This window comes from Pelodiscus sinensis, chromosome 24 (assembly GCF_052426305.1).
Source record: "Pelodiscus sinensis isolate ZL-2025 chromosome 24, ASM5242630v1, whole genome shotgun sequence".
Lineage (NCBI taxonomy): Eukaryota > Metazoa > Chordata > Testudines > Trionychidae > Pelodiscus > Pelodiscus sinensis.
The window spans coordinates 12,454,358-12,472,845 of NC_143075.1; the positions used below are offsets into that span (position 1 = coordinate 12,454,358).

The 18,488-nt window shown below is 44.9% G+C and overlaps 1 protein-coding gene across 5 annotated transcripts in view; it reads right to left on the reverse strand.

Annotated features, from left to right (window-relative positions):
* RERE (arginine-glutamic acid dipeptide repeats) overlaps positions 1-18,488 on the reverse strand; it is a 473,712-nt gene that overhangs the window by 276,246 nt on the left and 178,978 nt on the right. For all 5 annotated transcript variants that reach the window (XM_075906794.2, XM_075906795.2, XM_075906799.2 and 2 more), the window contains one exon: positions 945-1,015. In XM_075906794.2, the coding sequence (XP_075762909.2) occupies positions 945-1,015 (71 nt within the window). The remainder of the gene's footprint in view (positions 1-944; positions 1,016-18,488) is intronic.

Below are 18,488 nucleotides of genomic sequence, written 5' to 3' on the forward strand. Positions count from 1 at the left end.
TATAGAATGTGTTGCCCACTTAAAATTGACATAGGGAGCTACTTAAACTTACTTCAAGTTACAAAGCTATGGATTTGGGGGGGGGGGGTGAAGGGATTCATGCTTCTCTCAACTTCATGCTGTGGTATCATGTGCTGTTGAATTAAAATTTCATTAAGATAGAAGGGTTTGAAAGGAGATTTCAATGATTTTTTTAAACTCAGTTTTAATGACAGGTGCCTTTAAGAGGTGAGGGAAGCATTCAATCTCAACGCAAGTTCTGTATCTACATAGTCCACATACCAAACCGCAACTCTTTATAGCCCACAACTCCATTTTCAGCATTTATTTATAGAGAATTTATCACTATAGAACAGTATCTAGACAATGCCATAATCAGCATTTCCAGCAAAACAGTAAGCTACCATCCCCAAGTCCCCCTAGAACAGTGTTTCTCAACCTTTTTTTTATAAAGTACCCCTTTAAAAACAATTATAAGTACCCACAGTACCTACAGTTTTCAGACGCACAATTTTTTTCTACCATTGCAACACATTTGTTTAAACACCTTAATTATAGCCAGGCGGACGATGAAATTTTTGGGTGTAAAAAGTACAAAAATAATCAAGTGCTGTAAAACTTAAAACAAAAATTCAGTTTTCTCCAAATATCAGTTGTGTTGACGTACCCCCCCAGACTTCTCTCAAGTACCCCAAGAATTCTCATACCACTGGTTGAGAAACACTGCCCTAGAACAATGTGCCCTAGGTCAATGTGGATTATAACACTTCGTTAAGAGTTCTCTGCATGTACCAACTGACTGACTAGTTCTGCCTGTACCAGGGCACCTCATTGTGCCAGGAGTGACAAAGTTAAATATTATTACTAGCAGGAGGGTAAGGATAGTAATAGACTGTGCAATATCACCATCATCTTAGGAAAAAAACATGGAAAACGCTGCTTACCAGCTTGAAGTCTTGAATACTGCAGATGAAGTATGGAGTGTTCGGCCGGCGACTTTCAATATAGACGCAATCTTTAAAAAGAAATAATTTAAAATAATGGCAATTAACTTCTATACCTCAGATTAAGAATATAAAACAGTATAAACCACATTTATTATATAAAACGTACATGTGGTATTTTTGGTCTAAAAATAGAAGCTAGAATTATTATCCCAAACAAGCAATAATGGAATAAAAATTCACTTAAATTTTAATAGACATTTTCTTCAGAAAGGAAAATGAACTTCTGGAATTTAGCTAATACCTATGGACCAGACTAAAACAAGATGGGAAACTAATCAAATCTCTTCTGGTTAACTCACTATTAAAAACTTAACATTTTCTTTTCTAGTTGTTAAGAAAACGAAGGCAACCAATCATAGCTGGAATGCAGTAAACTAAATTAGATTTTCCTCAGGGAAGAATTGAGCTCTCTCAAATTACATTTCACATGATAGAGGCTGAGTAATTATTTTTGTTTGCTTTTGACAACTGGACACTAAAAGATTGCTGTAAAATGAGATCTGTTGTGTTACAAACATAGTCCAGCAAAAAACACCACAAACGCACTGATTTAGAAAAGAGTAAGACTGAATGGAGAAAGAATTGCCTGGATAATGATAATGACCTTAGAAATGGGAAAATCCACACCCAGATTGCTTGAAAGCAGAGATACTGCTTCCAAAGTCAAGCAAGTATTTCAGAGAACCTCAGTGCTCTTCATTTATATTCATACACAACTAATTATTCAGATTCTCCACAAATGTATATATACTTCTGCAAAATATATCTACAAAAACCTCAGGTGCTCAAAGGTATAACTAGCCTTTCTCCCATTGTCTTATTTCCTAAAAACTGTAGAAGAAAAATAGATGAGAGGAAAACTATTGCAGTTGTTCTTCTGGTTAGCTGACCACATTTATCAATGCATTGTCATAATAAATATTTTAAACTAACAATACGATGCCTTTTCTTCCTGAACAAGAATGTAGTGCTTTATTACAAACACTATTCAAACACCACTCAGGTGGGAATCATTTTTTCCATCACTGAAATGCAATCATCCTCAGGATATAAAACTCAGCAACTGCTTAACATCAATATCTTAAAACAACTGAAATTTCAAGTAAGAATCTCGGTAGGTAGAATATGATCAAAGTTAGAAGTCGATGAAGACACCAGGTTCAAAGCCTCTAGCACTTCCGTTATGGCTGTAAGTGGTTAGAACCTAGGTTGGGGTGACAAAAAAACAACAGCCAGCAGGGTTAGTCCCTAGTGGGCTGCCGCCACTATGTTTACCTGCACCTCTGCTGGCATCGGAGGATCACAGCTCTTGTTGGCCACAAATAATTGCCATTCACAGCCAATGTGAGCAGTGAGAAGTATGGTGGACCAGGACTCCACTTTCCGCCGCATGCAGTGGACGCAAATGGTGATTTGCAGCCAACGAGACCTGCAATCTTCTGATACCTGCGGGGGAGCAGGTAAACATGGGAGGCGTGGGCCTGCCAGGGACTAACCCTGCAGACCGGATCTAGCCCATGGTCTGGAATTTGCCCACCCTTGACATAGGTTTTTACATTGCATTTGAAATGTGGTTGTCGTGTAATGTCTCAAAAGAAAAAGCTACCTTCTTAAAACATCAGAGCTCCTACATTAGCTAATGGTCCATCGTGCAACTTCTACTAGCCTAACCCAATACTGCTAGACTATAATAGTATCATAGCAAAACATTCATGGTACTAACAAGATGGAACAAGACTAGGGAAAGAGATAGCTGATGCACGGGCTACCATGAAGCAGGGCTCCAATAAGTGCAATTAGACTTACCTGACTGATTGTCCCATAATAGCCCACTTGCCTTCAGGTATCTTAGGTATTGTTCAAACACAGAAACAATAGCTACGGGACCAACCGGCAGCGCCCCAGCTGCTGTACCACAGGCGTCCGGAGCAAAGCCGCGGAGCACGCGGGCAGCGGACAGCCCAGACCCGCCGCGGCTGTCCCGCTGCCGGCGTGCTCAGAGGCTTTGCTGCCCGTCTCCCTGGTCTGCTGGAAACCCCGTTCGTAACTGCGGATCTGACTTAAGTCGGATCCGCGTAACTCGGGGACTGCCTGTATATATATCAGGAACACCTCAATAGGGAGTAAGGAAAGTATCTTCCATTGTTGCTTTAACTTTTGAATCAACTGTTTAAACTGAAGTGTAATAAACCAATTCCCCCCGTATATCCTGAACTTCCTTAAACTCACTTTTTCCTAAATTGCCACTGAATATTTCCACATACGATTTCCTTTTGTACCAGGAAAACCACCATTCCCCTAAAACTTAAATCCCATTTAAAAAAATAGCTATCCAAGAAGGGATTATCACCTGGAATGTAATGTGGTTGTCTTGGATCCACCAACCCCAACATAGTTTTTCCTTTTTTAGTATCCTGAATCAACAGTAAAAGCTTTTGTTTTCCTGTTAACCAGTGTCCGCTTTCCACAGTATACTGGAAAATAATCTCACCCTATTCTTTTTGAGGACTCAAGCTCACCCAGCAAGATGTTGAAATTGCACATTCAGTTAAACAGAATATAAAACAAAAATTAGGCTTCTTGGGCCTTTTAAACAATGAAACCATTCTCCTCTAGAATGAACAATGTTCCTGTCTGAAGGAATTTGGAATTCAAATTTAGGCCTAAGTACCAAAGAATCTAATTTAGGCAGATGGTTCCCATCAAAGTTCCCTGTAAACTGTGCTTGTGCAACCACTCACCAGAAATTCAAATGCCGCCCAGTTGACTAGCAGAGCATCCACAGCTAGGGTTTTTTTTCCTAAATGTGGTGTACACTCACACATACCTTGGTGCACATAAAACATTATTCCACACATGTGGAAAAATCCACAAATGGGTGGAAAAGGGTAGAGGGAATATTGGTTACTTGCTTTTTGCATTGCAAGACTGCCCTGACAAATGCAGCTCATTATGACACACATTCCTAAGGGACCCAGAAGATATTAAATAACTAAAAGCCATCATTGCAACTGTTTGAAGCTTGCCAACATCAAACTCCAGTCTAAACAAGTGCTCAAATAACAGGGGCACGTAGCACAGCTTTTTTGACTGAAGTGATATCCAGGCCAAAAAAACCCTTGAAGCCACAAGGTAATGGATGTAGCATTATCTTCTCTTTTTTTTTCTTTTTAAGTTCTTTCTCCTTGCTAACTGCCATGTGTGCATAAAACATTAAGTTCACCAGAGAAAAATGGAACATGTATTTATAGAACAGAGAGAATAGATTGTATAGCAATGGTGCAAAGAACAAATGTTCAGTGCTGGCTGGCTAACTCCTTCCTAAAGAACAGTCCCCATAAAGGTATAAACTAGCATCTGGGCGGATGGTTCCCCAGAAACTGCATAGCAGCCTTCCCTTTTTACTTAAATAGCAATACCTTGTTATTGAACAAAAACGCACTTCCTGCTGAGTGTTTATAAAGAAACCATGGCAACTTGACTTATCCAATGCCTATAAATCCATATGCCAAATTCCTACATGCAACACTATGCTTTGTAAAACTGGCTACTTTATCATGCCAGTCCCTATCCTTCAAAACTTGTGCTGTTAATCATTTTGTGGCAGCATTTGATCAAGTCAAATGAGCTTGGCATAATCTTTTTTTTAAGGTATGAAACCTGTTGCTTATTTTATAGAAAGACATAAAACACAGAGGGATTAGTATCTGGAACAGTCTGAATTCATAATTTTAATCAGCATCAGTCAAGCTTGTCTCCAATTGACAACAGAAATTGAAAGAATGCCCTGTTCTGACCCAGCTTCTTAATTCATTTATAAGATAAATGAGAAGAAAATTATAGCAGAGCTTTGTGTAGACACCCCCATTATAAAACCCTAACTTCAGGGGTTTATGACTGACGTTTGAGACTGGAAATTGGCTTTCAAGTCTCAGGTCAAGCAGCTAATTTTTTCCTCTCTCTATTTTTCAAGTTAGCCAAAAATGAACGTGGACTGTTTACATTGCAGAAATGTAAATAAAATTTGAGATGTGTTTAGCTTTTGTAGCATTAAATTCCACTTTTTCATGTGTTTACAGAGAGGTTTCTATAGCAGGGATAGGCAAGAGGAGGCTAGTGGGCTGAATCTGGCCTCTCTGCCACCTCATCTGCACCCAGCTGGCTTCTCATTGTTCTGCACACTCAGGAGGGATGGGGAGGCTTATTGTGCTGTTTCTACCCCCTAGCAAAGTCCCTGGCCAACAGGAGCTAAGAAATTTTGTTCATGGCAGGGGCAGCAAATGAAGCCTCCTCACTCTCCTCTCCCTGTGCTGGAACAGAGCCATGTGGAGCAGCTTGGAACTACAGCAGACAGCCTGTATCAGGTTCTTGCAGGGCTGCTGGCTGGGAGCCACTTAGGTAAGCATCTCCCAGCCAAACCTCCCTCTTCCCTCTGCAACTTCTTACCCCAGATCACCATCTAAAGCCATTTCACCCCATCTCCCCACCTCCTCCAGGTCACAACTCCCTCCTACACCCCTCCCCCAGGCCAGAATCGTCTCCTGCACCCATATCTCATCCCAGACCATGCACCCCAGCTCATAATCCACTCCTTCTCCCAAACTCCTTCTCAGACCCCACACCCTCTTCTGTACCTCCAGTCCTCTACTCCAAGCTCCCCTCTACAACTCACTTGCCATCCCAAACCCCACACTCCCTCCATACAAGTGCAGCCTTTGACCGCTTACCAAAAGCTTGGAGTGGCTCCCCCATTAAAAATTATAGCTCATGCGTTCTATAGCATCTGTTCATCTTCTAGCAATAATACTGGCGGCTTTGTCACCAGTGGCAATAGCATTTAAGTTCTAGCATCTATGAAGGGTTTCTAAATGTGTCAGTGTCAAAAAAGCCAAAAAACAACAAAAACCTTTCAACTGAGGTTTTTTTCCCTTCTTGGTGGGTGTTCATCTGGTGTAATTTTAACTAAAGATCAAATATATGAATGATACCAGCATCAGATGGGTAGCATTACACACAGGTGGAAGTAACCTAACTATTGAGTGACCTGCATACATGATATGGGGCTGCAGGTACTCAGGGGACATTCAGTCTAAATAAATTACAAGACCTATGCATAATGAGAGAAATAATTACAATACTAAAAAAGGAAGACACACATAAACCAACCCCAATGCATTAAATTATTTTTGCCTCCTTTATAGTGCCCTAATATTACAGAGCAGATGAAGGGTGGATTGTCATTTGGAGAACAAGCGATACAGTCTCTCTCTCTCTCTCTCTCTCTCTGTCCACAGCATGATGTTAGAGTCTAATTTAGTAGACAAATACTTTATGTTGTTGGGGAGGAGGTGGCAGGGGGGATTAGTAAATATACTAATATTTAAAAAATCTGCCACTGCTTATTCCTAATCTTTTTTTTTTTTAACAAAAATTAATGAAAACTTGCAGCGTGACAGACTGAATATGCAGCAGGCAGACTCACACAAGGGATTAATCTGTTGATTTAAGAATACACAAACTAAAACCCACATTTTAAAAGAAAGAACTCTTAATTCATTTTTATGAACCTCAATGTCTCATGGGAGCTAAGTGGAGGAGTTTTCATTCATTGGGTACACAATGTACATGTTCAGTGTTACCTATACCAAAATGCGTATTTACTAGACAGCCAATAGCAGCTGCCACAGCACTGCAAAAACACACATTTAAAAGCTTAAAATATTGTGTATGTAATGAACCATAAATAGTGTGAGTACCATAATAATCTATGTAATAAATACTTACACTTAGAATCTTTACTCAAAAGATCTCAAAGCTCTTCACAAATATTAAATAATTACATCACAATACCCCTTAGATGCCACATTATTTGTCATGTACCACATTTATTTTCTTTCTATCACTAAGAGAATAAAACCCACAGACAAAACAATAAGTTAATTCCAAAACTTTGGTCTGTTAAGACTGTGGTCCAGCTGGACCACAGACGTTACTGAACCAGAGAGCCCCAGTGGCAGAAGTTGTCAGCTGGGAGCCGAGCTAGGAAGCAGAGCCAGTGGAGCTCACAGGCAAAGTGGGGCCGCAAGAGCCCACAGTGCCGGAGGAGTGGCTGCTGGAGCCTGCAAGGCTGTGGAGCCAGTGGGGTCGCTGAAACCACGGGCACTGGAGCTCCGGGGGACGCTAGTGCCCCTTTTCTCTGACCTTCCCTGGTCCAGCAAACTATCTTGTTTGGGAGCCGTTAGGTCCCAAAGGTGCCAGACCAGGGAGGTCCAACCTATATCCATTCTTGATTAGTTATGTTAACCATTTTTTAATTATTTTAGACCCTTGTAAAGCTCTAGCACAGACATGCTATGACTGGAGAGAATCTGGTTTCATTTTGGGTGGGATGTCTTAATTATTTCTCACCACATTAACACTAGCACAGTTTTGAGTCTGTGCCTGCTGCCTCTTCGTACTATCTGTAAACAGCACCATTTGTCCAGAAAGGAAAGAAAGCCAAAAGAGAGAACTAAATATCACACAATAAAGAGGAGGCTCTTCACACAGCAAATTTACTTTTTTCTGAATCCTTTTACATATCAGCAGGTTTATGTAAATTGAGCACATGTATTTTCTGCCTAGTAAATCACTGACTGTAGCCTGAGGCCATTTGTCATCAGAAAAGGATGACCCCGTATGCACTCCCCCTGACTGTCAGCTCAAGGAATACTGTGGCCAGTTGCTTCTGCGGCTATTAATAGATGAAGCAGTTCAAGTAAGCCAACCTGTGAAAATTTGAAACATTACATTTCAGCCATTTCCTTGTTTCTGGGACTTTTTTCACCCTTCTCTTCAGGAAAACAAGCTTCATTATAAAGACACGACAAACTGTTTTTCTTTTCCTAAGAAGGCAATGAAATGTATATTTCTATTAAGTGGCTGGAAGTTCTGCCCACCTCTGGTCACTGTGTGACGCACAAACTACAGACCACTCAATTTCCAAGAGAACCTTGACTGGTGCCCTACTGCTATTTCCTTCACCGCATGCACATATCTATAAAAACGGACCAGAGCAGCAATCAGTATACTGACACTTCTATAATAAATACATTTCCAGTTTTTAATTCAAGAACATAGTATGACATCATTAACAGTTTCAGCTACAGACACCTGACAACTAAAGAAAGGTAATGCATACATCTGCATAGAAATTTTATCAAGCGGAGTCTGCTGCAAAAAGGAGAATAGTAGAGATGTAAAATCCCATTGACTAACCAATTGCACATATTGTTTAACTGGTTAAACTGCCCAGCTGGCATGCCACACACACTCTCCCCCAGGCAGGGCCCCACCTCCCCTATGAGCCTGGAGCAGGCCCATTCCAATCCCCACCACGTTAACCATTAAGGGTGAGGTTTACTGGTTAAACCTTCACAGCCCTACAAGACAGTTCAACAAAAGCCCATGAATGCCACTGACTTGACTAAGTCTGCTGCTTTTTTGCACCTCTCTCTGACTTTTGCCATCTTTTTTTTTCATGTATTAGCTATGTAGAGTCCAGCCATATAAAAAAAAATGCTTCTGTCCACCACGCACTACTTCAGGGACTTCCTGTTCTTTTCATGGTCGGTTCAAAATTACTCCCCTTGCATGCTAGAGACTTCCATAGCTATTTTCACGGCCCTCCATTTCTACTTTCTCCACTTTCCTCCTGTTCACCTGCTCCTGACCAGCTCTGTCCTTCAACCATAAATACCAACTTCCTCTCCAGCATGGAGATGCTTGACCCTCTCCTGAGCAACCCTAGGTCCCACCCTCGTTCTACCCCTTCCCTCAAGCTCTTGCCCCTACTCTTTTTACACCAGCTTCACCCCCGCCCCCACCCACCTCAAGGTCCCACCCCAGCTCCATCCCCAGTCTACCCTCGCTTGCCTCCACCTCGCCTCTTTCCCTGAGCACGCCCCATTCCCACTCCCTCCACTCCCTCACAGAGCTTCTTGAATGATACAAATCAGCTGTTCATGGTATTCCAGAAGCCCTGGGATAGCAGGGGAGCAGTTGGTAAACAGCGCCTCTAGCAGATTACAGGCAGCCACAGCATCAGTAGTAGGTGTTTCTTCTCTGCTGACATCTGCAACACCATTAAAAGGAATGTTCAAGCAACTGTTGCTGCCTAGGGTTGTTAATTTGAAAATGGCTTGCCCTCTTTCAGGGAGGCATTTACATTTGGTTAGTATATGGCTGGAGAAGCTGTCTGCCAATATATATTTAGTCAGCAACGGAACATCTGTCCTCTAGATTGTGGACACCACTCCTACAATTCCAGCCTAAGGGCTGTGAATCTGACCCATCTTCTCAGCAAAGTGCAAGGAGGGAATCTTAACCGCTGGAGACATTCTCCTCAGACATGCAGTAAAGATTGTCTAGATCAAAGTGCCTGTTACCACAACTCTGCTGGTGATGAGTTAGCACATTCTTTAGCAGCAAAAGAAAGACTTACAGTCTACATCACAGCAATGGAAGAGCATGAAAACTCCTATGATGTGGCCCATGCAATTCACTTCCTGTCTACTGTCACCAGCATATCTGCCTTCTTTTCTCTCTTATGTGAACTATTATAAATTAAATTACTATCTCCCCCACCAAACCTGAGTCATCATATTTGTGAGCTTATGTGCATAGATGTGACGAAGGATACAGCTTATGTGCTAAAAGAATCCTTTAAAGAAATCATCGCTAGAACACGTAGGCTTCAGAAGCCCTTTGTAAAAGGAAGAATATAAACCACACCTTCCTCAACACATGAAATCTTTTCTGCCTTTAATAATGTACTGCACATAGTAAACACCACCAGAGTTAGGAGCCTTTCAGGTTTTAGTTAATATATGAGTTAACACTTGCATCATTCAAGCATAAAAGCCTGAGGCTCTCCACACTGCACTTCTCTTCCACAGAAAATATATTCCTTGAAAGCCACTGACACGGAATGCATGCAATCTCCTGCTTACACTCGAACCGTCGCAACTTTAGCTTTCGAAGTCTAGCAGAAAGCAGTTAGGAGCTCCAACATATATACATATTCTAGCATCAATATCCTACTTTATGTTGATGGTCCAGAGAGCCTCACAATGTACTCTTCCATCAAATACATACCATTGAAAGTGTAATCTTCTCAAAAGATTAAGTCAGCTCTTGTAATGTTCACCCTTCTAAGCAACTTCAGTGCACACAAAAATAGGAATAAAAGCCAGCCAGTTGGTGTGATGACACCACTGCTTATTACAATTACCTCAGTGTAACCTCGTGCTTCCCACCTATCATATAACCTTGTTGTTCCCCCATCTCAAACGTAGATTGTAAGCTCTTTCAGGTAGGGACCACTCTTGTGTATCTCCAGTGCTGAGCAAAAAAAAGGGATAGCTAGGCAAAACTACAATACAAATATATTTCACACTAACGCTAGTCAGAGAAATCCTAGATGGGTAGAGTCCTAGACATCAAAGCAACTGTCTCATGAAAAGGACCTGGGAGTGGGGAGAGAAATTTGGAGGGAAGCAAATTTACAATATAAACTCTTTGAGGCAGGGATATTACGTTCACATTCAATGAAAGCACTGAGTGCTTACTTCACACAAATAATTAGCAAGTGATGAAGACCATGACACAAATATATGCAAAAGCCAAGAATACCACACTCATTGCATCTGCTTTTTTTTTTAATTTGTGTTGTAAGGAGGATAAACATTCAATACCCAGAAAATACATATGTGCAGAGGTTAGTATTACAATTTAGCATGCCTTTCAATTGGTTTGAAAATTAGCTTCACTCCATGTGCAGTGAATCCTGACACCTGAGAGTAAGGCCAATTCATCAACCCCTTAAAATATGGGTCAATAATGAAAACACCAACAGATCAAGATGAACTACAGCGATGTGAACGACAGTGATATGAATACTATGCTGCTTTAATAACCTAAGTTTCAGAAACAAATACAAAGAGGAATGCACTGGGAACATTCTGTGCATGGTTTTCAAGAGAAAAATATCACCAGTGACAGGTAGGGAGGTATAAAGTTACCTCTTTCCCCCATACGGCTGACAACAAACAAATTGCTAGTCTGATCTTTTAGTGTTACTTCCTGCAGAGCAGATTTCAAGCAATACTGCTGGCTCTTTGTCAGAAAACAATGTGCTGAAGCCCTGGTTCGCAATAAATGGTTCAACCAATTTGCAGTGCTCACTTGAAATACACAGGAGTATTCATGATGCCTGGGCTGTAGTTCTTATTTGGCAAATGATTTTATTATAAACCAGTATCACAGTGAACCCATTTCCTTTAAGGGGTTTCTGCTGCTGTTTAATGGACTGTCAGTATAATTTAGATTTCATCTATTTAAACTCATTCAAGCCTGGCCCCTGATTGTACAGTAAATGGAACATATTTCTATTCAACAAAATTAATGACAGTTAATTGTAGTCTGCAGTTCCCAATATTATAAAAGCAACTGTTCTGCAGTTCAAGCATCAAGCTACATGATTTCCCACACCAATTATTTTTTCTGCACTTTTTATGCATGCCCACAATATTTTCTAAGGTTCCCCTTGGAAGAACATGTAGGTTGAGTTCTGAAACAGCTCCAATTTTCCTACAGAATAAAAGCAGAGGCCAGAAAAATACCAAGAGACAAAAGCAAATAAGTTAAGGATGATCACTAATTCACACCAGAATGGTTTGCTGATTAATTTAGGGTGTCTTCCTCCCTGTCACAAACATAGAAAACAGGAAATATCTAATTGTCCCAACATCAGGTCAAAATATCTTATTCTGTCTGGCTAATCCAGAAGCTCTAAGAACAGGGTTGACTCAATACCACCTCCTTCAGAAGTAGAACAAGTTATTGCAGTAGTCTCACTAAAAGGTCAGTGCTTTCTGCCCTACACTGAGACCAGTAATTTCATAAAGCATTTCAAAAATAGCAGGCATTTGCCCCAACATCACTGGCAAAGATTCTATCGGCTGCCGTAAAGCCACAAAGTAGTCACATCTCAACTGCTCTTTATGGCACTTATGCAATGCTTCACAATCCTTTAGGAATGCAATGGACAACCATGAATAGTGAGTGGGCTGAATGAGTGGCCCTCCATCTCAGCGGGCCACAGGGTTCCACTTGTGGCCTGTGGACTCCTCCATCTATCCCTCTCCCCCCATGCAGCACTTGTGCACTGGAGCCTCTAGGGGTCATGAAGTCCAGTTCCCTGCCCTCATGGCAGGACCAAGCACCATCTAACATCACCTCTGATAGATGTCTATCAAATCTGCTCTTGAATATCTTCAATGATGAGACTGAACAACTTCCCAAGGCAATTTATTCCAGTGTTTAACCACTTGGTAGTTAAGAAGTTTTTCCTAAAGTCCAACCTACACCTCCCTTGCTGCAACTTAAGCCCATTGCTTCTTGTCCTATCATCAGAGGTCAAGGAGTACAATTTTTCTCCCTCCTACTTCTAACATCCTCTTGAAAATGGCTATCATATCCCCTCTCAATCTTCTCTTTTCCAAACCAAACCAATTCTTTCAGTCCTTCCTCATAGGCCATGTTTTCTAGACCTTTAATCATTTTTGTTGCTCTTCTCTGGACCCTCTCTAATTTCTCCACATCTGTTTTGAAATGCAGTGCCCAGAACTGGACACAGTACTCCTATCACTGAGATCTCTGTTTCAGTCTGGTGCAGTCACAGTGTTTGTATTGTGGGCAATTGAATGTGGTCTCCCTGGGCCACTGATATGGCATATAATGCCTATGCTTGGATGGTGACATATACATGACAAGCATGAGAAGGGTAGTGCAGGAGTCTTTCATTGTGTGAAGGACCTTGCCAGTTTTGGCAGAAAACTTGTTCTTATAAAAAGGTAAGTCCTACACCATGATTTGCAGCTCTTTGGTGATTCCAGAGGTTTGGAGCCAGGATACTTGTGGCATGACTATACTCGTTGCAGTGGCACAAGCAGCTGAATCTTCTACATCTAATGCCAACTGGAGTGATGTGTAAGTTACGGTCTGTCCTTTCTGTGTAACCGATTTCAGAATGGGTTGTTTTTGTTCAGGGAGGCATTCCATAAGTTCTTCTAATTTGGCATAATTGGAAAAATCATAGCTCACCAAAAGGGCTGAGAAGTTGACTACCCAGAACTGTATTATAGAGGAAGTATATATCTTTGACAAATCCAACCTTGTATGGTCTTTGCCCTGTGGCTGTTTATTGCAGAGGTGGACGGCATAGACAACTAGTGAATTGGGCTGAGGGTGAAAGAAAAGGAAGTTATGCCCTTTGCTGGGAAAGTATTTTCTCTCATCCCTTTTGCTTGTTGGTATTAGAGGCAGGTGTCCGCCATATGTTGTCTGATGCCTCCATAACAGCTTCATCTATAGCAGCGTCATCTTGAATGCTACCATTGTAAAATCAGAGTAGCTTGTACTGCTTCTCTTGTACTTCTGGGATGGTTATCTCCTGATTTCAGGCTACCCTCTTGAATAACTCCTGGAATTACTTAAGGTCATCTGTGGGTGAGGTTGCTGTGAGAATCACTGCCTCATCCAGAGACAAAGAGGAGTTATAAGGCAAGATGCCTGGCACTGATAGGGGAGATGTCAATGCTTGCCTCACTGAGGTACAAGGAGCCATATACTGCCCCCTAATTTGCCCATGGAGGCAACTGCATGGGGTAAGGCAGGGTGGATAAGGCCATGGTTGCCCATACAACAACTGAACTTGCTGAGGTCTGGTGATGCTTCATGTGGTGTGCTTGCCATGGAGGTCATCCATGAGTGGGAGATAAGTGTTGGGATGAAAACCTGCTCCTCTGTCCTTAGCAGTCACTCTGGGACAAGAGAGCGGGCAACATTGTAGGGCAGTCTGAGACCTGACCCTGTGACTGATCGGTGTCGAAGAGTGGAAAATGCAGTACCGATGAGATGACTGTCTCCCTGGTCCAGGAATTGCAGCAGTGCTGGCTTAAGTGGTGCCAAAGCTGTGTCATGCTTCATTGGCTGCATCAACAACAGCACTGACTCCAATGCTACCCAGCACCAACCGTCAGACCAGGCACCGTGCCGCCTACATTCAAAAGTGAGGACGGGGGTCCCCAGGCAGAGCCCCAGTGGGCCCATGCGGCCTGCAGGCCACTGGTTGCCCACCACTACTTTAGGATGAAAAGTGTTACTTATACAAAAGATCAAGTATACGCATTTAGTAGTATACTCCTATTTTCCATAGAAGAAACTGCAAGAAGGACATTCAATTTCATTGACTGGAGATTCCAAAATGCCTCAAAATCATATATACATTTGGTAAACAAAAAACATAAGATTTTTTTGAATGCATACGGCATCTTAAGAAGTTAAAAACATTTATTTTATAGCCTCTGGTCTGTTATGTTCATATAAATGCCTGGGAACACTTGGGCTATGTCTAGACTGCAAGCCTCTTTCGAAAGAGCGCGTCTAGACTACAATACGCGGATCGGAAAAAGAGATCCGCTTTTTCGAAAAAGAGCGTCCTGACTGCTGGACGCTCTTTCGAAATTAAAAGCCACCCGGAACTGCTTCTGCCAGGGCATTGGGGCAGCATTTCCTTCCGGGTGCTGCTGCCTGCCTGCCCTTTGCAGAGACGCGGCGTGGTTAAAGGGACACTCCTGAACACCCGTTGCTCTGCTTCTGCAGCTGCCTTTGCTGTCCCTCTAGGAGGTAAGCAAGGCATTGCAGTGCTGGTTTGGAGTGCTCAGCTTCCTGGGACACCCCAGCAGGTTTTTTGTTTGGAGGTTTTTCTGTTTTAGACCCTTTTTTTGGCATGGAGCCAGAGCTGCCCCTGGGCAGGCGATGGCCCCACGCCATCATACTGCAAGTGTTGCTGCATCTGCATGACACAGTCATGAGGCTACTTCCCCATCTGGACCCAGACCAGAGGTACGAAGGGATCGTCCGTCAAGCAGCCACACTGCCCTTGCCTCCAAACTTCTTTGTGGACAGGCATGTTTGGAGGCTTGACACCAGCTCTGACTGGTGGGACCGGCTCATGATGGAGCTCTGGGATGACCAAGAGTGGCTACGCAACTTCCGGATGCGGAAGACCACTTTCCAGGAGCTGTGTACCTGGCTCGCCCCTGCTCTGCAACGGCAAGACACCCACCTGCGGCCCGCTATCCCCCTGGAAAAGAGGGTCGCCATTGCCCTCTGGAAGCTGGCAACCCCCGACAGCTACCGCTCCGTGGGACACCAATTTGGAGTGCGCAGGTCTACTGTTGGATCCATCCTGATGGAGGTAAGTCATTGTCTGGGGACAGTCACAGTTTGGGGTGGGGGGAAGGGAGACTGTCAGGAAGGGCAAAGTGGAGTGGGAGTGGGAGGGAGCTCCTCCACTCACCCTGAATTGTTGGGGGGGGGTTCTGAGGAGGGGATTCCCGGGGTGTTTGAGGGAAGGTGGGTGGTGGGTTCTCCTAAGAGATAAGGCACCCCTTCTAACATTTTGTTGTCTGTCTCATTCTGCAGGTGGTGAGGGCCATCAATTCGGAGCTGCTCAACAGGCTCATCTGTCTACCAGATCTGGACAGCGTCATGGCTGGCTTTGCTGCCCTTGGCTTCCCGAATTGTGGCGGGGCGCTCGATGGGACACACATTCCAATCCGTGCACCGCCCCATCGAGCAGCCCAATTCATTAACAGAAAGGGCTACTTTTCTATGGTCCTCCAGGCCCTGGTCAACCATCGTGGCCAGTTTTCTGACATTTGTGTTGGGTGGTCAGGGCGGGCACATGATGCCCGCATCTTCAGGAACTCGTACCTCTACCGGAGGCTTCAGGCAGGAACATTTTTCTGGCATCACAACTTTGCAGTTGGGGATGTGCACATGCCGGTGTGCATAGTGGCTGATGCGGCCTACCCCCTGATGCCGTGGCTGATGAAGCCCTAAACCGGCCACCTGGATGCGAGCAAGGAGCAGTTTAATGCTCACCTTAACCGGGCTCGCAACCAGGTGGAATGTGCGTTCGGACGTTTAAAAGGCAGATTCCGGTGCTTGCTCACACGCCTAGACATGGGGGAAAGCAACATCCCTGAGGTGGTGGCTGCGTGTTGCGTTCTCCATAACCTGGTGGAGAGGAAAGGGGAGGCCTTCCTACCAGGGTGGGGTACAGGTGCTGATGGCCAGGAGAGGCACTTTGCCCAGCCCCGGACAGCTGCCATCCGCCAGGCTCACCGGTCTGCTGTTTGCATACGGGAGACCCTACGGGAGCAATTCTCAAGTGGAGGCCACTGACTCTACTGAGGGGCTTCTGCCTGGGGACTGGGCCCTGGCCCAAAAGAAGCTTCCCTCCACAACCCATCTCCTGACCCTGTTTGGAGAAATCATTAACACCAGGGTTTGTCTCAAAATAATAAGTTCTGTTTTATTTATTTAAATATCACTCAAAAAATAGTATAACTGTTGCAAACATAAAAAAAACTTTTGTTCATTTTTGATGTAGAAAAAACTATGTACAATAAACATTTTGTTGAACACTTCCTTTGTCATTTAACTGGGGTGATGGGGGTGCTTGAAACCTGGAGGGCGGAAGGGGACTTGAAACCTGGCAGGGGGAAGGGGACTTGAAACCTGGAGGGGGAAAGGGGATCAGGTTGCACGGTGCTTGCCTGATCTCAGTCTCCTGCCTGGGCCTCGTGTTCGGGGTCCACCATGGCCACAGGATCGGGTGGTGCACCTGTCGGTTGGCTGGATAGGGTGCTCTTGGGACGGGGAGGCCTGGGGGAGAGGAGGGCCAGGGGGAGAGAGGGGCTGGGGAACTGGGGGGGGCTGGGGGAGAGGGAGGTCCAAGGGGGGAAAGGGATGCTGTTGTGGAAGGGGGGTTTGGTGAGGCGGGGTCATGGGGTGCTGGAGGAGCAGGACCAGGCATAGGAGCAGGCAAGCCGCAGACCTCCCTGAGAGTGGCAGTCAGGGACGTGCGCTGCTGGACCAGCTCCTCCATCAGCCGGTCACGCCACCGATCCTCTGCCTCCGCCCTCTCTCGCAGGATGGAGTTGAGCTCCTGCACGGCCTCCACATGCTGCCTCAGGATGTCCGCATACACACGCCTGTGTCTGCGGCTCCCACGTCCCCGAGATGGAGATGGAAGTGGGGCTGGGGTGCTGCGGCCCTCTTGCACGGCTGGTCCGGCTGTGGAGGAAAAGAAGAAGACACAATCAGTCCTAAAAAACTGGACTCTGTAGCACTTAAAATACTAACAGAATGGTTTATTAGGGGATGAGCTTTCGTGGGCCAGACCCACTTCCTCAGATCAGAGTAACACGGCTACATTTCTATCACAATCAGTCATGTGTGCAACAGCTGTCCAAAAGGGCATGCCCTCTCCTTGAGACAGGGGAATCAGACATTCTGAAGGTAACACTGTCTGTGACCTGGGCATCAGCCTGAGCATGACAGGTTTCCCTTGTGCATCACCCACTGTGCACCCACCTACCTTCGCGCCCCCCCCCCCCGGTGTTACACAACCTCACTGCACTCACCTGCTGCTTCATCTCCTGCGCCAGAGGACACCTGGGAGGCCTCTGGGGTCTGGGTGACTGGCTCCAGGGTGAGGATCGCCGTCTCCTCACTGTCCTCCTCTGGCACCATGTCCCCGTCTCCTGAGTGCTCTGGGTCCTGCTCTGGCGCGTCCACCACAGGGTCTGCCAAGCCTGACTGGACGAAACGCTGTGGTGTGCGTGCTTCACCACCACCACCCAGGATCTGGTCCAGCTCACTGTAGTAAGGGCAGTAGTAGGGGGCTGCACCAGAATGGGAGCTCTCCTCCCTGGCCTTGACATATCCTTGGCGCAGCTCTTTAACTTTGGAGCGCACCTGGTCCTGGGTGCGGGGGTAGTGTCCCTTCTGGGCCAGGGCCTCTGCCATGCGGCCATAAATGTCCGCATTTCGCCGCCTGCTTTTGAGGGCTTGTAAGGCCTCCTCCTCTCCCCAGAGCTCCAGAAGGGTCTTGAGCTCTGGCCCAGACCATGATGGTGCCCGGCGTTTGGAGCCCCTGGCTGGGTCCCCAGAAGGCTCTCTGGAAGGGCCAGGAGGGTCTTGGGGCTGGGACATGCTGCACCTAAGTAGCCGTGTGCTCTGGCTCCTTTGCTGCAACAAGTGGCTGTGAGGGTGCCTGTCCCTTTAAGAAATGGCTGCAGACAGGAACCAGAGACATGCAACCCATGCCCCAGATTGTCCACCAGGGCTTCTTCCTGGAGGCCAGTATTTTCGAAAAAATGGCCTCCTCACGTCCACACTCACTTATTTTCGATGGATCTCCGTCGAAAAAGGCGTTCTTCCTCGTGCAATGAGGTTTACCGCCGTCGAAAGAAAAGCCGCGTTCTTTCGATTTAATTTCGAAAGAACACGGCTGTAGTCTAGACGCAGGTGAAGTTTTTTCGAAAAAAGGCTACTTTTTTCGAAAAAACCCTGAGTCTGGACACA